General features: G+C 37.1%; 1 protein-coding gene across 4 annotated transcripts in view; it reads left to right on the forward strand.

Annotated features, from left to right (window-relative positions):
• Mcr (macroglobulin complement-related) overlaps positions 1 to 19,148 on the forward strand; it is a 662,510-nt gene that overhangs the window by 543,151 nt on the left and 100,211 nt on the right. For all 4 annotated transcript variants that reach the window (XM_081760841.1, XM_081760848.1, XM_081760844.1 and 1 more), the window contains one exon: positions 6,307 to 6,487. In XM_081760841.1, coding sequence (XP_081616967.1) covers positions 6,307 to 6,487 — 181 coding nt within the window. The remainder of the gene's footprint in view (positions 1 to 6,306; positions 6,488 to 19,148) is intronic.

Raw genomic sequence — 19,148 nt, forward strand, 5'->3', positions numbered from 1 at the left:
ACGGCAACGGTAAGTCGTAGAGAGATGATATTGGTGTTAATCAATACCTAAGAGGATTGTAAACATTTCGGTATAGATATTAATCGGTGGCCACTGGCCAATTGGCCATTGGTTTGACCAATGGCCAGTTGGACAGTGGCCATCGGTTAATATTTGGTACCAAATATTTACCATCCTTGATCAACATCAATGTCGTCTCTCTACAACTTATGGTTCCCGAGCTATGGCTTCCTAAATATCCAGAAATTGGTCATTTTTTTTGCCCCATATCACGGGAACGGTAAGTCATAGAGAGATGATATTGGTGTTAATCATTACCTAAGAGGATGGTAAACATTTCGGTATAGATATTAATTGGTGACCACTGGTCAACTGGTCACTAGTTTGGTCAATGTCCAGTGGCCACCAATTAATATCAGTACCAAAATGTTTACCATCCTCGTAGGTCTTGATCAATACCAATATGATCTCTCTATGACGTACGGTTCCCGAGATATGGCTCCTTAAATCTCTGGAAATCGGACATTTTTTTTTGGGGGGGGGGAAATATCTCGGGAACGGTAAGGATGACGCGAAATATTTAATCATTTTCTCAGATAGCTTTTGATGCTCTATCGAATGCAGGGTGCAAAGTTGAAAAAATCGCAAATAACAGGCACACAGACACACAGACATAGAGAATTCGGTAACGAACTTTTTAAATTCGTTGAAAAGAACGTGTATGGTGGTGTGGTTGCAGATAATTTGTTAACAAGGTGATTCTTTTAGTCAGCGCACCCTCACAAGAAACACTATTAGTGCGATCTGTCGCAAACATCAATGAAAGGACACTGGAATTCGCTGGAATTATTACACAAGTGCCCATCACCTTCTTCCAGATATTTTTTATTTGTTATTTTTTAAAAATATTTATTCATTAAACTTCAGAATCCAACCATCCAACAAATTTATAGTGCAATTAATAATTTTCGGAGATGGTCGAGTAACCACTTTCACCATTTTTGGGCCACTTCATATGGAATGACCCAGTTGCGAAGCAACATTGCAAACCACCAGGCTATGTTCATTTGGTATAGATATACAACATTGACTTGACACCTAGTCTTCCGTTCCAAGCGCTGCTATCGGCTGGAGGAAGTCCACTCCCTTTCTCTCGCTTAGCAACAGCTGAACCCTTATTGGCTCAGCGCGTGGGTGTGTGAGAGTATGAGCTTTAGTTAGCATTTTTGCCACGGATCAAGACATTTTGGCAGCACAATAAATGCGTAGTATGTTGCCAAAAAAAGTGTCGTATTTCTTTTCGTAATTTTATAGCGCTTACAAGTACACCTTCCATAAAAGCTTTTTCTCAACTACACAGCACAGTGACTCAGTGGTAGATCATTCACTTCGGTGCGTGGGTTTCCTGGTTCAATTCCAGCTCGGACCAAGTGGGGTTTGTGGTGGATAAACATCGTGTGCTTAAGTTTTCTCGAAGTTTTTTCATTTGCTTCCACTTTCTTCATTCCAACGTTTCATTCGTTCTCGTCATCATCGTCTCCTTTAACCTACACGGCATACCCGTGCTAGATAAAACTGAAAGATTTCATTTTTAATTCACAGCACTTTACAAACACCGACTCTTTTATATTATTTTATGAGTATTGCATTATGCAGAACATTTTGAGTGAGTAGTATTAACAGACTATTACGTGGAGAAATTATAGTTGTATACTAGACATTTAAGTTGCGCGGAGAAACTAAATACTGCACAATTTTACGGAAAAATCACGAATAATAGACAGTATCACGAATCACGATAGACAATATTTTAAAAAATCACAAATAGTAGACAATTCCACAGATAAACCATAAGTATGCAATATACAGTTAGCAGAGAAATTGCTTCCAATAGACAATTTCGCAGAGAAATTACAAGTAAGTAATAAACAATTTCGCAGAGAAATCATAAATAAATAGTAGACATTTTTGCAGATCTCTGTAAATCACAAGTAACAGACAATTTTGCAGAGAAATCACAAGTAACAGACAATTTTGCAGAGAAATCACAAGTAACAGACAATTTTGCAGAGAAATCACATGTAACAGACAATTTTGCAGAGAAATCACAAGTAAATAATAGCTAATTACACAGATAAGTTAGATATACTAGAAAACTAAGAGAGAAATGTAGTTACTCATTGATTGTTGAAATATTTTGAAAAATAGTATAGATGAGGGAACTAATGACCACACTTATTGATGTAACTGAAATAACATAAAATCTCGACTTTACATCCTATGGTTATATGGTGAAAATTAAAGAAAAGAGACGATAAACACAAGTAAATAATATAATGAATGAATTAGACAAGATAAATGGAAGAACGTAAAGAAAGCCTACGTGTGTGATATGCTGAATTTTTAGGAATGCTTTATGGAACCAACTTGCCAAAATGCTTATCACTTATTTCCTGAATTTTGCCTCCTCTATTTATAATCTGTAAGAGTCTGCGTTGGCTTTTGTGGCATCAGTTGCTCTTCTGGAGTCTGCCATCCTTGACCAAAAACAGGACTTGGTATCTGCAACTTCATGAGCCAGAGGATTTATGGTTCATCGAAGCGAGTTACAGATTCAAATTGGCGTGTGCTGGCACGAGTGCAGAGTTGGGCGGGAAAGTTAATGACACAGGCGCATGCACGTGGAATGCGAGCTGGTATTAACAGCAACTGTGGCAGAGCAAATAGAAATATATTAATCTCCTGCATTCTTTCGGACAAGCCGAAATATAAACGTTTCACCAAAACTATTTTCATTACACTGAATGAAAAATTGTTCAACGGCTCTATTAGAAGTGGTCGTGGTAAAGTTATTTGTGCGTACGTGAATGTTCGCTCTCTCTCATTAGTCTCATTTCCTCATTATTAGCAATATATTTCAGTTGTACCTAATATTTCTCATTCGCTTGCATTTAGGTAGGTACATGCCTGTGATAAAGCAGTCTAATTTATCCTGTGGGCTCTATTGTGATTGAAACTGCAAAAAATCAAAAGCTTCAGTGCATTTAGCATAATTGAGATTTATTAAACTTATTCTCAGTAGCATTGTTTATATGTCCTGTCTGAAGTTTAACATCCTTCCTCAGCGACGATGCTATTTTGAAGCGTGTGCCTACAGTTTAATCCGAAGATCGTGATCTGCTACTGTGTATCAAACGCCATGAGTCCCACGCCAAATTCAGGGAAGGAAAAGTTTATTATTATTATTATTATTATTATTATTATTATTATTATTATTATTATTATTATTATTATTATTTAATATTATTATTATTATTAATGAAAAGTGGTGAGTTCAATTATCATTCCAAATACTCACTTATCAAAAATTTTAAAAGAAATGTTTTTATGCCGTCCTAACTACTCTATACTTTTATTTATTTATTTATTTATTTATTTATTTATTATATGAATAGGGTCGAGTGGGGCAATTATGAAACGAGAAACCATACTTTTGAGTGTACAGGAAAAACCCCTTAGGTTAGAAACATGAAAAAGAAACATTATATACGTTACACAAACGTCTTTGAAAATAACTCAGAATCTTTTCATTATCACATTTAGTTTTTCTGGAAGAAATGAAAACATGGTTTCAAAATAGCCCCAAACAGAATTGAAGACTCTAAAGAATACTGGGTGCTATAATAAAATGTATTGGGTGTAATGTTTCACATGACAAAATTTGGTGTAATTACCTCTGATAGTTACTCAGTTATTCTCTGATAGTTACTCAAAAGCTAAATGAATAATAACTCGTTTTATTTTTGTACGTACTTTATCAGTAATTTTGCAAGTGATGATGGAGAGCAGGCTTGGAGTTAAGAAAAATTACTTTCATGTTCTGTCTTCATCAAAAATTCCTTTGTTTCCATGAAAAGCTGCATATCATACAGAAAATATCAATTATAAAATATGGCGTTTTCGTGATTAAACAGGATTCCATTAATCGCGAAAAAAAAAAAAAAAAAAGAATCTTTCATAGCTTGTAGTGAACAATAAACGTAGACACACATTTCTGTTGCATAAGATGAAGGTTCCAAGATTATCATGTTGTCGTTGGAGGATCTACAAACAGCTCTAGCTTTTACACTTCAAACACATCAACAATCTTTTTAAAATAGTACTTCTATCTATAACTAGACATTATCATTGCGGGAGTAGGCAAAATCCCAATGATATCCTACTATTTAATGAATGAAATGTCAGTTTCGACAGGTTTAAAATGTTTTTTGTTCTATCTGATTTAAGGCCCATAACTTCAAATTCATCATGAGGTAGGACTCTTGTTAATACTGTCACACTATAATGATATGTGGCACTATTTCGACGACCTCCTTTAAAATTAGCAAGAACAAAGTCTCCTGGTCTGATGCACTCTTGTTTCAGGGTGTATTTAAACGTTCTTATGTTTCATAAAAATCCCACACTATGTTTCATAATAGCCCCTTGACCTTTGACTCATGCTTCCTCTCCACCATGCACAATTTTATACATTACTTACATAGTCTGAAAAACCCAAACCATCCTCTACAAGAACATATATTTGGTTAGTGAAGCATTTGGTATACGAGATATTACAAAAGTTTTGCAAGAAAAATAAAAATTCTTTCGTTGAAAAATGGATACTTTCAGGTTATATTTTTCTCTCAAAAAGTGTCATATTTCAGATATTTGAAATATGCAATAGATATAGCAATAAATTTACTGCCTTCTCATATTTTTCTTTTTGAGACTTCAAAATCACTAAGTTCAAAAACAGGGGTGTTTCACAATAGCCCCATTTTTTCTGTGTTTCACAGTTACCCCACTTGACCCTACGTAGTATTTCAGTTCCCTGCAAATATAGATCCAGATTTTTATTTCAAGAAGAGATTGAAAATATACTTCGACCCATTAGGCCTTATGCAGAGTCGTTCTGACGAGTGATTAGTGTAATACTAAAGTATTCTACTAACATGTTTCTTACAGTAGTCATGCCTTTAGTATGACGCTAAACATACGTCAAAACGACTCTGCATAAGGCGGATTATATTTAATAAATGTATCATTTACGACAAAGTGAGATTTGGTGGTATTTACAAAATGCTATTACATGAACTAATAATTTTCAGGATTTTCCATGTAGTGTATAAATTTGGGTGTCCAACAATTATGTCGTCTTAAAATGCGCATCCCGATTTCTAGTCCATAAGAAAAGATTTGGGAACAGTTATTAGTTTATTTAATAGCATTTTGCAGATACAACCTGGCTTACTTTGTATATATTTGATATCCTTCATTGTCCTTCAGTTATTCACTAAAATTCAAACAAATTGGGATGAGCTTAGCTAAGAATCTTAACATTTGCATTAAAATTGACCATGTTTTATTTCCGTATCCACAAGACCACGCAGTATGGTACTTAAAGGGGGGAAATTCCCAGGCACCTCTGAACTCTTCCCTGGAACTTCGTTCCCTTTGTGCTTTCTAGGGGGAGGGGGCTTGGTAATGACATCAAACCTTCATACTTTATGGAGACGCTCTTACAGAGGGTATCCAAGCACCTTTATACGCTATAGATTAGAAAAACTGATTTTTCAAGTCTTTTATGAGAAAAATACTGTGAACTGAGAAATCATAACCTTTTCCATATTGTACAGGGGTATTTTCCTGCGAGTAAAAGTTTCTTTTGGAATGCGTTGAGAAATTAACACAGTCTGCAAGAGTGCTCTCCTAGTACAAGTAGGCTATATTTTAGGCAAACACTAACTCCCTCCGCACACACCTCGAAGTGCTTCAATTTCCACACTGGGACCGCGTCTTACCAGTACCTTCCAGACCTAGAGTTTTGTAAGTGGTGATCAAATACAGTAATGCATTCTTGGTATTTCAGAATGTTTCATTTTTATTTTAGTATCACGTATTTCTTTGGTGTTCGATTAAGAAAAAAAATCAGATGAACGAAAACAAACTTCAAAATATTTCGACATAAACCCTTAAAACCGACTAAAAGTTTCAACATGTGGCTTAAGGCACATTGGTGATCGTACCCAGACATACACCATTAATACCAAACGAAAGATAGTGTTTTTCTGATCAATAATCAAACACAAATTTCAAACAGCCAGAAAATGATTTAAGCTCTTTTGATCGCGTACCAGAGATTTATTCCATTAATTACTTTATATCTCTTAGCATTTGGACGTCATAGAATTAAAGCTAAATACATTCATTTCATTTAATATATTCAGTTGCCTATAAAAGAACCATTTTTCTTTTGTTTTTCAGGACGTACTTTGTTGTGGCTAGTCGGATGGTTCGTCCAGGCCAGATATACAGGGTAGCAGTAACAGTGTTGCAGGCGCCATTGCCGCTAACAGTGAGGGCTTCCATTTCTAGAAATGGTGTTGAAATTGGTTCTGATATGAAGAGCGCCAAGGAAGATAATCCGGAAACACTAATGATGAGGGTAAGTTTCCACTCTTCATTCCTTTTATACGGTTATGTTCCAAAACAACTTACTTTGAAATTCCTGTAGTTAGACTTCCTGACATTACAGTCGGAGAAAAAATAAAGTAGTTGCTAATGACTTGTAATTGACTGTTATGTATTCGTCATACACACACGCTCTCCCGTTGCCGTTATTTCTAGCATTGAAACCCTTTTTGTCTTCACAATGCGGATCAATTGCGAAAATTTGAGGCTTCGCTGAAAATCAAATCGAAAGCGATGTCTCATTCGGCCAGACGGGAAGGATATTCTGGCAATAATAACATTACATATCAATTGAATAATAACTATAATTTGTAATGTTGCGTCGATTTTTCGTAATAGCAATGTTTGCACTCCGTGTAGTACACACACAAAATACGGACTTTTGATGGACTTTTTTTTACGCAGCTCTTGAGTTAGTATAGTGGTTAGAGTGTTGAACTCATGTTCACCTGGTCCCGGGTTCGATTCCCGGTCTGTGCTTCCCAATTTTCGGCGTCCACCCAATGTCGTGAGGCAAACTTTGGAGTCATATGAAAATAAGATGTGACGACCACTGAATCTAGAAAGCTCCTAATGAGCCTGTTAGGGATCAGGCAGTCGCAGCGCACTGACCACGTGCGTGCTCACCGCTAAGCTGGACGTACAGGGGCGTCATTTCAGACTTCGCTTGGGGGGGGGAAGAGTACCACCGGCATAAAACTTTCACGTTTTATACTAGTATATTAGTAGACAATCGATTAAAGTATATGTATTCCTCAAACTCTTGGGGGGGGGACAATTGCCCCCTCCTGCCCTCCCTAAATGACGCCCTGTGGACGTAGTTCAGCCAGTCGCAAACGGATCGAGCTGGAGCAGGCTTAGGCCCACAAAACAGGCTGTTACGCCATTTTTTTTTTATTTAGTAGTCCACAAAATAAGGTTTTCTGCTTCTTCCTAAAGACTTCTTTCGCCATTCCTCTTTGTTTTTGTTTCCCGTTCGCAATTTAGATTTTTTCACTAACAATACTAAGTAGAGAAAACTAAGCCACTTGTACTTTTTCCCTTTATTTCTTTTGTTGCAATTATCATTATATTTTACTGTTCGTGTCATGCTCTTCCTCAAGTTTTCTAACATATTTTCCATTCAGATTCGCAAAGAACCGTATCATGTGCAAAGCGAATATACTTAATTAACTGTTCTCTCTCTCTTACTGATATCCTTCTCAAACAAAACCTTTTTTTACTCTTTCTTATAAATATACACTATAGTGAATAAAGTTGAAGATAAGTTCTGTGTCGAACTCGCCTATTTTCTCTTTTGTCTGACTCTTCTTTTTCTATTTTGACTCATATTTGGTATAAATCTTCCGTTCAATATTCGAAGAATTTTTGGCTGTTCGCGATTAAAGTATTTCTTATTACTCTTCTGTTGTTACATTTCGCTACAATCTTGAAACCTTTCTTGCTTCTCCTATGTTCGTAATTAATTCAATTTATAACTGATTGTTTCGTGGTTCCTTATCTCGCTGAGAGCTTTCTGAATTTTAATTATAGAGATATTTTGCCATCCCACTTATTTTGTTTTGCTCTTAATACCAATATTAAACGGTCGGTCCCTAACTTTTTATACAGTTTTTCAGTGTCTCCCTTCTAACTGCCTGTTGAGGTAGTGGAAATTATATAGCTTTTCGTGGAGGTACTTCCCGCTTTTCCCAAAATATAATTCAAGAAATTACTTAACGCATTTTTATTCCCTATTGTAACCACCTGTTCCTAATTGAAAGCGGTAGCATTAAGACTGTTATTGAAAATAATGTATATATTCAATCGTTCATACACAGAACTGAATAAGAATGCATATAGCTTACGTATTGTAGAAGTGAATGTGAAATAACACCCTTAATATTTTGCTCTGTAGCTTAAACTCAATCTGTACGAACTAAAGAATGTTGATTATGGTGATAAATAATTACGAAAGAATTGAGTAAAGGAGATAGTTAAGGGGAACGGGAGAGCCCTTAGGTAATCCATGGGCAGATGGGTCAGGTATGATGTACTTCCACCATTTGTTTCCGGTGAATTCCAAAGAAATTTATACACATGGAACTTGCAATGGCTATTTCTGTGTTTTGCGTTAACTTCTTAGCGCTAGAGAAAATTGTCTACATTTCCTCTATGCAAGAAAAAGAAAAAAAAAAGTAGATCAAAGGTAAGAGAATGTATTTCGTGAAAACAAACATGAATTATATACTGACCTATGTTTCTTTCACACGTACTGTTTGGAACCGAAAATGTAACTGTGGATTGAAGTGACGAAATTATTTGATTCATCCATTATCTATTTGAAACTCTCCTGGTCTTGCGCGAATCGAAAACTATCCAGATCAACAAATTGTATGAAAAGTAGCACTGTACGAATGTCCTATATCTTGTAGAAGTGACTGTTTATTCATAGTCAAGTTTTTATATAATTAGCATGCAAGTACTAGTATACGAGGCAAGCGTTCCACAGTCTAATTTTTTTTTTTTTTTTTTTTTAATGAAATATATAACTCGCTATTTGTACATAATAATACAGTTGATGGCGTTCGATTCGTAGTGAAAAATACAGGGTGAAAATAATACCATTTAAGTCGTGGTAGTAGATGATGTTAGTGAAACCAAATTCGGAAGGGGAATAGAATCTGTAATTCTCTAATTCCCATTAAAATTGTGAACATTGAATACATTCTTCCCTACTTTCACCTCTTACCCCTATGGTTGTGTCTTAGTGTATTGAACAAATACCATTGTGTTTACTACTCTTCTGCGCGTTAAATTCGATCCCGTTTGTAGTAGCACTAAAAGCCAGAAAGATCTCTAACTTCTTTCCCTCCCTCTGATACGAAAACATGTCATTCGTGTAAATGACTGTTATAAAACAGTAACGAAAATCGGGAAAGAAATACGGGGAGTTACATAGTGCATACAAAAGTCTGATTTTCTCATTTACCATTCTTTCTTATCACCATCCATTCCAATAAACCCTTCTCACCACATTGGACCTTGTAATATACATTTTGCAATAACAAGCAACAAAGCAAAAGGGGGAGAAAAATAAATAATGCCATTGTAAATTACGTTTTTTATTGTAAACCCGTGTGTGAGAATGATATTCGTTCTTTTCCATTCTAGCAAACTTTGAGCAACCAAATTCAGAACACACAAAAATCTTCTCGCTTTCTTCTAATGTGCTTTGTTTAGTTTTCTGACATAGACTTAACGTTAGTTTTGCGTTCGCCTATAATTTCTACCTTATTGCCCCGTAAATATATTGGACTGTATGTCCAAAATTTAACTGTGAAAGGGTGCGGCTTAAATTCATGACAGAAAATTGGCTTTTACGACATTTTGTCATGTTGTATACTGTTTAAAATTACGATTCTCACTTTGAACCCTCGTTCCTGACACTTGTATGTGATCCCATCTTCTCGAATCTGCAAAGCTTAGTTAATTTGAAACTAACTTGTATTTTTTAAAAAAAACAAACCAGGGAGTCCTCACCAAAGGTGTGCTCCCTAGATGATGGTAACATGAAGTGATCCAAACATGGCTTCTGAGGGACGTTCCGAGCATGTTCACAGTATTCCAAAAACATACAGTGCTCCCTTAGTAGCACGTGCAGCAACTCCGAGCAGCCACATAAACAGATGTTTAGGTAGGTAGTATTTTATACAGATGCTAAGTGTATTTCTCGGTTGTTGTGTCTCATACTTACTGTTTAAAATTGTAGATAGTCGTTACCCGAGCTTAGCTGTCAGTCAGCCACCGTCTCACTATGTTCCATACGTGCTCAATAGAACTTAGATTTGGAGACCTATCAGGTCAGAATACAAAGCGTATACTGACAAGGGACGTATGGGAACCGCGACAGCTTGATATTTATGGAAATTGGTACCCTGGCTAATTGTAGATCGCGAATCATTGTGTTGATAGTCACGGAAATGCCTTGTTCACTCGCTACGTATAATACATATACCAAGCAGTGATCTGGTGAGGTTCTGCCGAATACCTGCGGGGGAGGACACGTGAGCAAGAAATACGGCAGTAGTGTTACACAAGCAGTGTTGCCATCTCATCACAAACTTATGTTCAAAAAATAGAACGTATACAATTTTATAGCATTAAAACAATTGGCATAAAACGTGAAAGAAAACAAGCAAAAAGTTATCCTTGTTGCCAAATAAGGGAGATAGGAGGCTCTAAAGTTGAGAAATTATGATATAGAGGAGCGAACAAATGTACAAGACTGCATAAGTAACAATTGTAGTTTACAGTAGGGAGTAAACCAGATTGTGTTGGGATGGCAACACTGCTTGTGTAACACTACTGCCGTGTTCTTGATCACGTGTCCCTCCCGTAGATATCAAGTTACCTGCATACATTTTTCATTTTCTGCCTTTTTCCGGCGTTTTTTGGGCTATAATTCACCACAACCTCACCCAGTCACTACTTGGTATATGTATTATACGCAGCGGGTAAACAAGGCATTTCCGCACCAAGTGACTATCACCACAATTTTTAGCTATCCACAATTAATCAGGGTACCAATTTTCGTAAATATCTAGCTGTCACGGTTCGCATACATCCCCTGTGAACAGAGCACGCTGTGTTGCCCTGGTCTCGCAAAGTGTTCGGATAAGGTCGGGGCCTCATCGCGAAATTTCAGCGTACTAGTCATGTCTCATTTTATGAAATCTAGAGGCGAATCCAGAGGAATTCGTAGCTTATTTCCACTATAGAATGCCAGATAGTGATCCTAAAGGGCGAGTGCTACCGTATGCTGGAATTTTCAGGACAATTGCAAGCCTTCGGACACTCACATGGGCGTTTCTATGTCCGAGACGGAAATTCTAATACCTTTTGTTCGCCATTTCACTGTAGTCTTTCCCGACACTAGAGACCTGCATGGACCGGGCTTGGGCGGGCCGACTCTGTTATTTCTTTGGGCCGGGCCGGGTTTGGGCGGGCCGACACTGATTTCTCTTCAGGTCGGGCCGGGCTGGGGCCGATTAATTGCAATTCTTTAATAATTATTGACTTTCGTTAAACGATAATTAGAATAAAGACAAACATTAAAGAAGTGTGCCCGTGATAAATGTTACAAAATGAAACTTTTAAAATTTATCAGGCCCGGGCCGGGCTTGGGCCAAGAATTTTAAAAAACTTATCGGGCCGGGCCGGGCTCGGGCCGAAAATCTCCAAAATTTTTCGGGTCCGGGCTGGGCCGGGCCTAGGTACATTCGGGCTGGATTGGGCTCGGGCCGAAAAATTCGGCCCGTGCTGGTCTCTACCCAACACCACCTAAGATATACTCTGCAGTGAGCAAGTATCAGTAATGATCATGCGAGAGGAATTTGGATACATAAACCATCTTCCCAACAATCAGCTACCTATGGAGGTCACGTTGGCTGTGATTGCTTTGGGGGTTACCGTCCTGTCAATAGGGTGGCTAAAATGTTCCTTCTGTCTACACACTCTCTACTGTGTTGCGGGAGCTTGTCTGCTTTCCCATAATGTAGGCCATCGATGCACATTTCTCCGTTACGGCTAAGTACGTTTCAATCGCAAACGACGAAATATCGTGGCAGTAGCGGAAGCTTTGTGACATTTTGCGCATATTTGGTTTGCTAAAACAAAGAAGAGACAATTGTTTGGTTTACAATATAACAGTGTTTTCAGTACTTCGCCATCTTTATTTCTTTGCCCATCAATTTAAGAGGGGATTTTTTCCTTTTATCGAAATAAACCCGAATTTTAAATATGTTATTTCTTCTTACACATTTCCGTCAAGTCGAGTTTAATGTTCCTTACTTTGTTAAAATGAATGTGCATACCGCACGTATTTAACACTTTTAACCGTTACGTGATAACTGTAACAGATAAAACCAAATGTATTATGTTTTCCATTTCGTGAACCATTATTATTATTATTATTATTATTATTATTATTTATTTTTATTATTATTTATGTAGTCGAAAGTGTAATAAGGTTCGTACTCAAAAATCCAACAATCGATAATCCTGTTCCTTCAGATTTCGCATGGATTTCAGTTTCATAGTGTGTTGGTGCGCCATTGTTTGTGGAGGCCCAGTTTATATTTTAATGGTGTTGTAGTCTATAATCAGTTGTCAGGTCTTGTTTGCATCCACAAAAAGGGATTTATGCTCATTTCATCTCAATTTTCGTTCTTTAAAAGATTGTGCAGCTAGTCATTTACTGTTAAATATATGCAGCATATGTATGTGTAACTATTAAAAATCCGACATTCCTCATGCCCAGAGGTTGCTGAATATTTAGATGTCAATTTGTATTTTGATTTATGAAAGATTTGTTACATATTTATTTTACAATGGGATAAGGGAATATTCGCTAACCCTTTTACCGACTGAAGGCAATTGTTCCAAGATTTTTATATTTAAAGATAAAAATAGTGCAAGGATAAAGTTCGGAACTAATATTATTTTGCAATAATGAAATTCCTGCATACACACACACAGCACATTTCTACCTCTACCGTAGCATCTTTATTTATTTATATGAAAGCAGTAAGTAGACTGGCCTCTCTTGAGACGTATTATTACACGAGAGAATTTTACGTGTGTTTCCTTTTCATCCGGAGAACTTTCTTGCAACTTCATCTAGTATAGAGAGAATGGAATAGAGAGGACTAATGTAAGAGACCATTAAACGAATGTTCCAAACTCTCTTCTTCCCTTACTTAGAGAAACCCTTTCCAAAATCCACTGTACAAAGCTAAGTTGCATGCAGTAATGCATGCTTGCACCGATTATGGTATTCTTTTTCCAGTGCTCATTCCAGTGCTTTGTCCTTGTATATTTATTGGCATTGTCTCTCACATTATACTCCCCCCCCCCCTTTCTGTAGGATGGGGGTTCTATTTTCGCAGTTTCTCTTCAACTTCTTCACCAGGAAACAAATTTTTCGCATCGCTGCTGCCAATTGTAATCCAGAAAATGGAACCAAGCGGAAGTTTTCCATTCTACCGGATGCGCACAACCATATTGTATCAAGGAAATTTACATTTGTTGCCTCGAAAACGAAAGGGAAAATAAGTTTTTTAAAAAATGACAATACAGAGATTTATCTATAATTTTCAAATAATTGTTTCCGTTTGTGGGAAACATTAGTGAATGATATGTGGTGTTTGGTATGTTACCATTTAGAAACGTAAAACAATTTTATGTCGTGGGTGTAGCCTATTTACAGCAGCAGCAAGTTCCAAAAATGTTAAACCATCATGACGGTATTGTTTTACATTTGTTAGACCAATGGAAAAGGATCATAATTTGGCACAGACTATGCATATACACAGTAAATAATCATTCTTCCATATAGCCTATATGAAATACGTTGTACATAATAATATACTATATTATTGTATAGATATAATATACTTATGTAATAGTCTAATATTGTGCCTCTAGTGCTTGGGGTTCCGGGTTCGATTCCAGCCCCCGCCAAGTGAACTTTGTGGGTGACAAACACCGTGTGCGTGGGTTTTCTCGGGGTTCTCCCGTTTCCCCCCACTTTCTTCATTCCACCATTTTCATTCATTACTCATCATCACCGTCTTCTTTAGCCTAACCGGCATAACCGTGGGACGTAAAACTCAAAGATTTCATTTTTTTCTAATATTGTGCCCACTTTCGACCGAGTGACTAACGCGTTTATTTTCTGTACGCGTGGTGCAGGAGTCGATTCTCGGTAGAAATTGTCTTGGATCCCCTTTAAACAGTAAGTTCCGCCTCATATAGCGTCGGTGTAGATAAGGGATCTTAAATTCGTCAGTCAGTCAATTAGTAGTAAACTATATCATTTTCAGAAGTAATATACAGTTAGTATTGCTCATAAGACGAGAAATGAGGTTTCCTGGTCTAGTTTTGTAAATTAGTGTACAAAATTTATGAGTTACTTCTTTCATAGTTTCATCTAGAAATTATCTATCAGTTTTCTTTCGGGTCACGCGAGATCCCGAAGGTTGTGATTTAACAACATTTAAATCATATTTATTATTGGAGTATATTGTATAATGATTTTTTCGTATCTTTAAACGTTGATAAATTCTCTTCATTGTGTTCGTGAGATCACTGAATCAGTTTTTAGTTTTTATACTGCCCACGAGACTCATCAAATTTGGCGTCTCTTCTCAAGGGCGCCGATTTCTTTGTAACTTTGGGGGGGGGGGACATTCAAATATGTGTTTGGTTGCAGAAGGCATATATGAGGATTTTAAGACAAATTTAATTCAAATTATGTCCAACATTGTATATTCATAAATACAATGCGGGGGCCCACATGAGCTTTGGGGGCTCGAGCCTCCCTGAGCCCCTCAGGATCGGCACTCTTATTTCTTCTCGAATTTAAAAAGGTACTTCTCGTATCATTTTTGAGATGAGAAATTTCTCGTTTTGTGTTATTGATATAACTTGCTGTTGAGTGTTGAAGTATAGCGTCCCATTTCAACATGGAAACTATATGAGACGTCTACTCACAGCGTAAGATGGAATTCGAACCACTGCAATGCGGTTAGACTTCAGTGCTATCTCAGCAGGAATCGAACCCGGAATTTTGTGCACCAAAGATGGGCGCGCTAGCCACCAAACCAGTGAGGAGGACTATTGATTTGTAGCACAAAAGACCATACTCAGAAATAAATGTGGAGATGTCTAAGAAGAAAAACAAGAGCTCTATTTGGAGAGACCAAATGACTCAAAATACTATTGTACGTAGTATAAACTTGAAAATTTCAAATGAAGCTTCTGACTCTAAATATACTCCCGTGTGCGTCCATCATGGTATCACAAGATGCAAAGAACATCGAACGAAAATATGATGTACTGATATTCATTCATTGATGTGCTTTCCTGTACAAGGTAGTTTTCTTTTCCAGCTGACGCTGTTATAATCAGAAAAAATGCAGTGATGAATACGTAAGGGAGGGGACAAAGTAATAAAAAAAGTGCTGGCAGTGTACGCGTACAGTATCCACGAGTAATATGCTTACAAAAGCACCGACTAAGCTATCGATATTCTTGCTTGCTTATTACATCTGCTCTTTCTCAATGCCAGGTTTCTTGTTTGATCCTTGTTCGTCCGTGTCGTTTCCAGAGAAGAGGAGCAGACAACTATGATGTCACAGAGCATTTAGTTGGAAATGACTGTATTAATTGCTCAAATGAAAAAAACTTCTACTACATAAAGTAATATACACTAAGAAAGATAGTCTATAGGAAATGTGTTTTATGTGCGGGCGTCCTACAATATATCACGGTTTCAACCAATTCCACCGAAATCCAGAATACCTGCTACAGTACCTTCTGTTGTTGTCAAAAAACGTGGTCCTTAAGTGGTCAAACGGTCAGTGATGGATGGTTGGGCTCATTGAGACTTTTCCTCAGGATCCAATATTAACAACATATTATAGCTTCAAGCAATTCCACCGAAATTCATAATTCAGTTACCTTCTACTGCTTTCAAAAAAAGTAGACTCCTAGTGGCCAAACGGTCAGCAACATATCACAGTTTCAAGCAATTACACCGAAATCCAGAATACTGTTAACTTCACATTTAACCTTTATAGGACGAACAACTCTGGCAGTTTAAATCTCCATCGCTTCGCTCCTAATTAATTTAAAGAAATGATTTAGGTGTCTATCTCTTTAGGAAGGATCAAACTTTCCAACGATGTGCATTTTGTCCACATCGAGGGTCGAGCAGCGTAAGGGAAGGGTGGAGAAGTTGGATGTTTCAGCATTTAGAGGAGAGAGAGACTCCCTCCAAAAGAGTTACAAGCATTAAAAAAAAAAATGGTATCAATAAAGCTAAATAAACATTCTAACTAATGATACCCTGTGTATGGCCACTCTTGCGCACGACAAATAACAGTGTTGCCAACTTCGAGAAAATGTATTTTTTATTTCATTTTTTTAAAAATTTCTTCTTCTCGGGTTGGGCACGAGGGGCACTTGTTGGAACTTGTTGGAATCTATGTTCCATAAGCTTCCCAACGAGATATGGCTTGTATCTCTGTGACGATTAGGGGCATCCGGGTAGACGAAAATATTTCGAAAAATATAAACAGGGTGATCCTCGTAGGACACATGTTTGGAATTTTTTCTCACTTGGTATTGAACTTTCGCCCTTCACTTTTTTTTTTTTTTTACATGATTGTACTTATTTCCTGGCGTACACGTGAACATATGTTTTCCAGCGTACGACAAATAAGTGTTGCGATAGTCCCAGAAGCTTCGAAAAATGTTTTTCCAATGTATTTGAATTTCTTCTTCTTCTTTTACGGATTGGGCACGGAGAGCACAAAAGTAAACTCGCCTGTGTTCCATAAGCTTTCCAACCAGGTACGGCTTATATCTGTGACTATTAGGGGCGTTAGGGTAGACCAAAATATTTTTTAAAAAATGTACAGAATGATTCTCGTAGGAAACAAGTTTGGAATTTTTTATCACTTAATTTTGAACTTTCGCCCTTTATTTTTTATATGATTGTACCCAATGTCTGGCGTAGACGTGAAAATATACTTTTCAGCGTACGATAAAAAGTTGTGTTGCCATAGTCTCACAAGTTTCGAAAAAAAAATGTATTTTCTTTTCAGTTTTTTTTTTAAATTTTTTTTCTTCTTTTACGGGTTAGGCACAGGGGGAACAAAAGTTACCTCATTGAAATCTTTGTCACAGAAGCTTTCAAACGAGGTATGGCTTATATGTCTGTGCCAATTAGGAGCGTCAGGGTAGACTAAAATCTTTCGAAAAATATGTACAGGATGATTCTCGTAGGAAACACACTCGGAATTTTTTCTCACTTAGTATTGAACTTTGGCCCTTCACTTTTCTACATGATTGTACCCAATGTCTGGTGTACATGTAAAAATATTTTTTCCTGCGTACAAGTAACAGTGTTGCCAGCTTCTGACAAATTTCCAAAAAATACCATTTTTTAACAAAAATTCGTCTTTTTCTTCTACGGGTTTGCCACGAGGGGAACAAAAGTTTGCTCGTTAAAACCTGCGTTCCATAGTCTTTACAAAGAGGTATAGTTCATTTCCCTGTGACAATTAGAAGGGGTACTAATGCCCGCCAACGTAAATGTCTACGATTTTTTTGAAATCCTTATCCGGCCTGTAAAAAAGCGTCCCTATAGTGGCCAAATGGTCAGTGATGGATGGTTGTACAAATTGCGACTTTTTCTCAGGATCACAATATCTACAATATATCACGGTTTCTGTCATGACGGAAACCCAGCATATTACTATCTTCGGCTCGGCTGCTTTAAAAAAAGTGGCCTCATAGTAGCCAAACGGTCAGTGATTGGTGGTTTTGCCCATTAAGACGTTTTCTCAGGATTACAATATCTACAACATAACACAGTTTGTCATTTTCATCGAAATCCAGATCACTATCTTCGGGTGCTTTCAAAAAAGTGTTCCTGTAGTGGGCAAACGGTCAGTGATTGGTGGTTATGTCCGTTAAGACTTATTCTCAGGATCAAAATATCTACAACATATCACGGTTTCAGTCATTTTTACCGAAATCCAGAATATCGTTATCTTCATCTGTTTTCAAAAAAGTGGCCCTGTAGTGGCCAAACGGTCAGTGATTTTTGGTTGTAGCTACCCATTGAGACTTTTTCTCAGGTACACAATATCTACAACATACCACGATTTCAAGCAATTCCACCGAAATCTAATTTCCCTAAGGATTGTGCGGGGTCCTTTGTCATTTCGAAGGGAGCCATTGCCCGGTGAAACACTTTTCTCGCAAAAACGACAAAACTCATATTTCCTACTTTGAAGTCATCTTTGCATCGGCAGAGTTTCATTTCTTTAATGTGGCCCTTTTAGTCAAGAGGAACCTTTTTTTGGAAAGGGACCCTTTGCCCCCTTTAACTTATTTTCCGAAAGAAACAAACAAACAAAAAAAAAAAAAACGTGTCGATTTATTTTCGGTCTAGTATACATATATGTGTTAAGTTCGAAGAAAATCGGAGGACTAGAAACCCTTGTGAATCTATCTCCTTTACACTTTCACTTTTTGGACTTGAACGGGTTTTTGCCCCGAAGTCTTCAATTTTAGTAGAACATGATAATGGTACAGTGTACTTGAGCATCTACCAGTTGGTTGGTAACGCTAAGGCCTAGCGCTTAGAATGTCCGCAATCAAACTCTCTTGCCCATTTCTTGCAAAATTTTAGAGCCTACGTGCCGACCAATTGTCAAAAATATGATTTTTTTTTTTTTTTTTCAAATCGCGTTTTCAAGTTTTCAGTATATTTTGAACATATTTTTGTGTATCTTATGAAAAGTTGACAGTGCATTAATTATTGGTTTTATATATATTAACATGTCATTCAAATAGTTGTGTTTTGTACACACATGCATTACAAATGTCCTGATCCAGTATTCAGTCTACGCTGTTTTACATATATGGTAGATCTCAATCTCTCCAGTAGCAGCTAACTTGCAGATACTAGAGAATTTCTAATGAATCCTTCACTCGACACATATGATACGAACTAACTTAATTTAATTGTGGTAAATGATTTTAGAAGTAATGAACGAAGGAACACATTACAGACAGAT

This window comes from Thermobia domestica, chromosome 1, assembly GCF_964235325.1.
Source record: "Thermobia domestica chromosome 1, izTheDome1.hap1.1, whole genome shotgun sequence".
NCBI classification, from domain to species: domain Eukaryota; kingdom Metazoa; phylum Arthropoda; class Insecta; order Zygentoma; family Lepismatidae; genus Thermobia; species Thermobia domestica.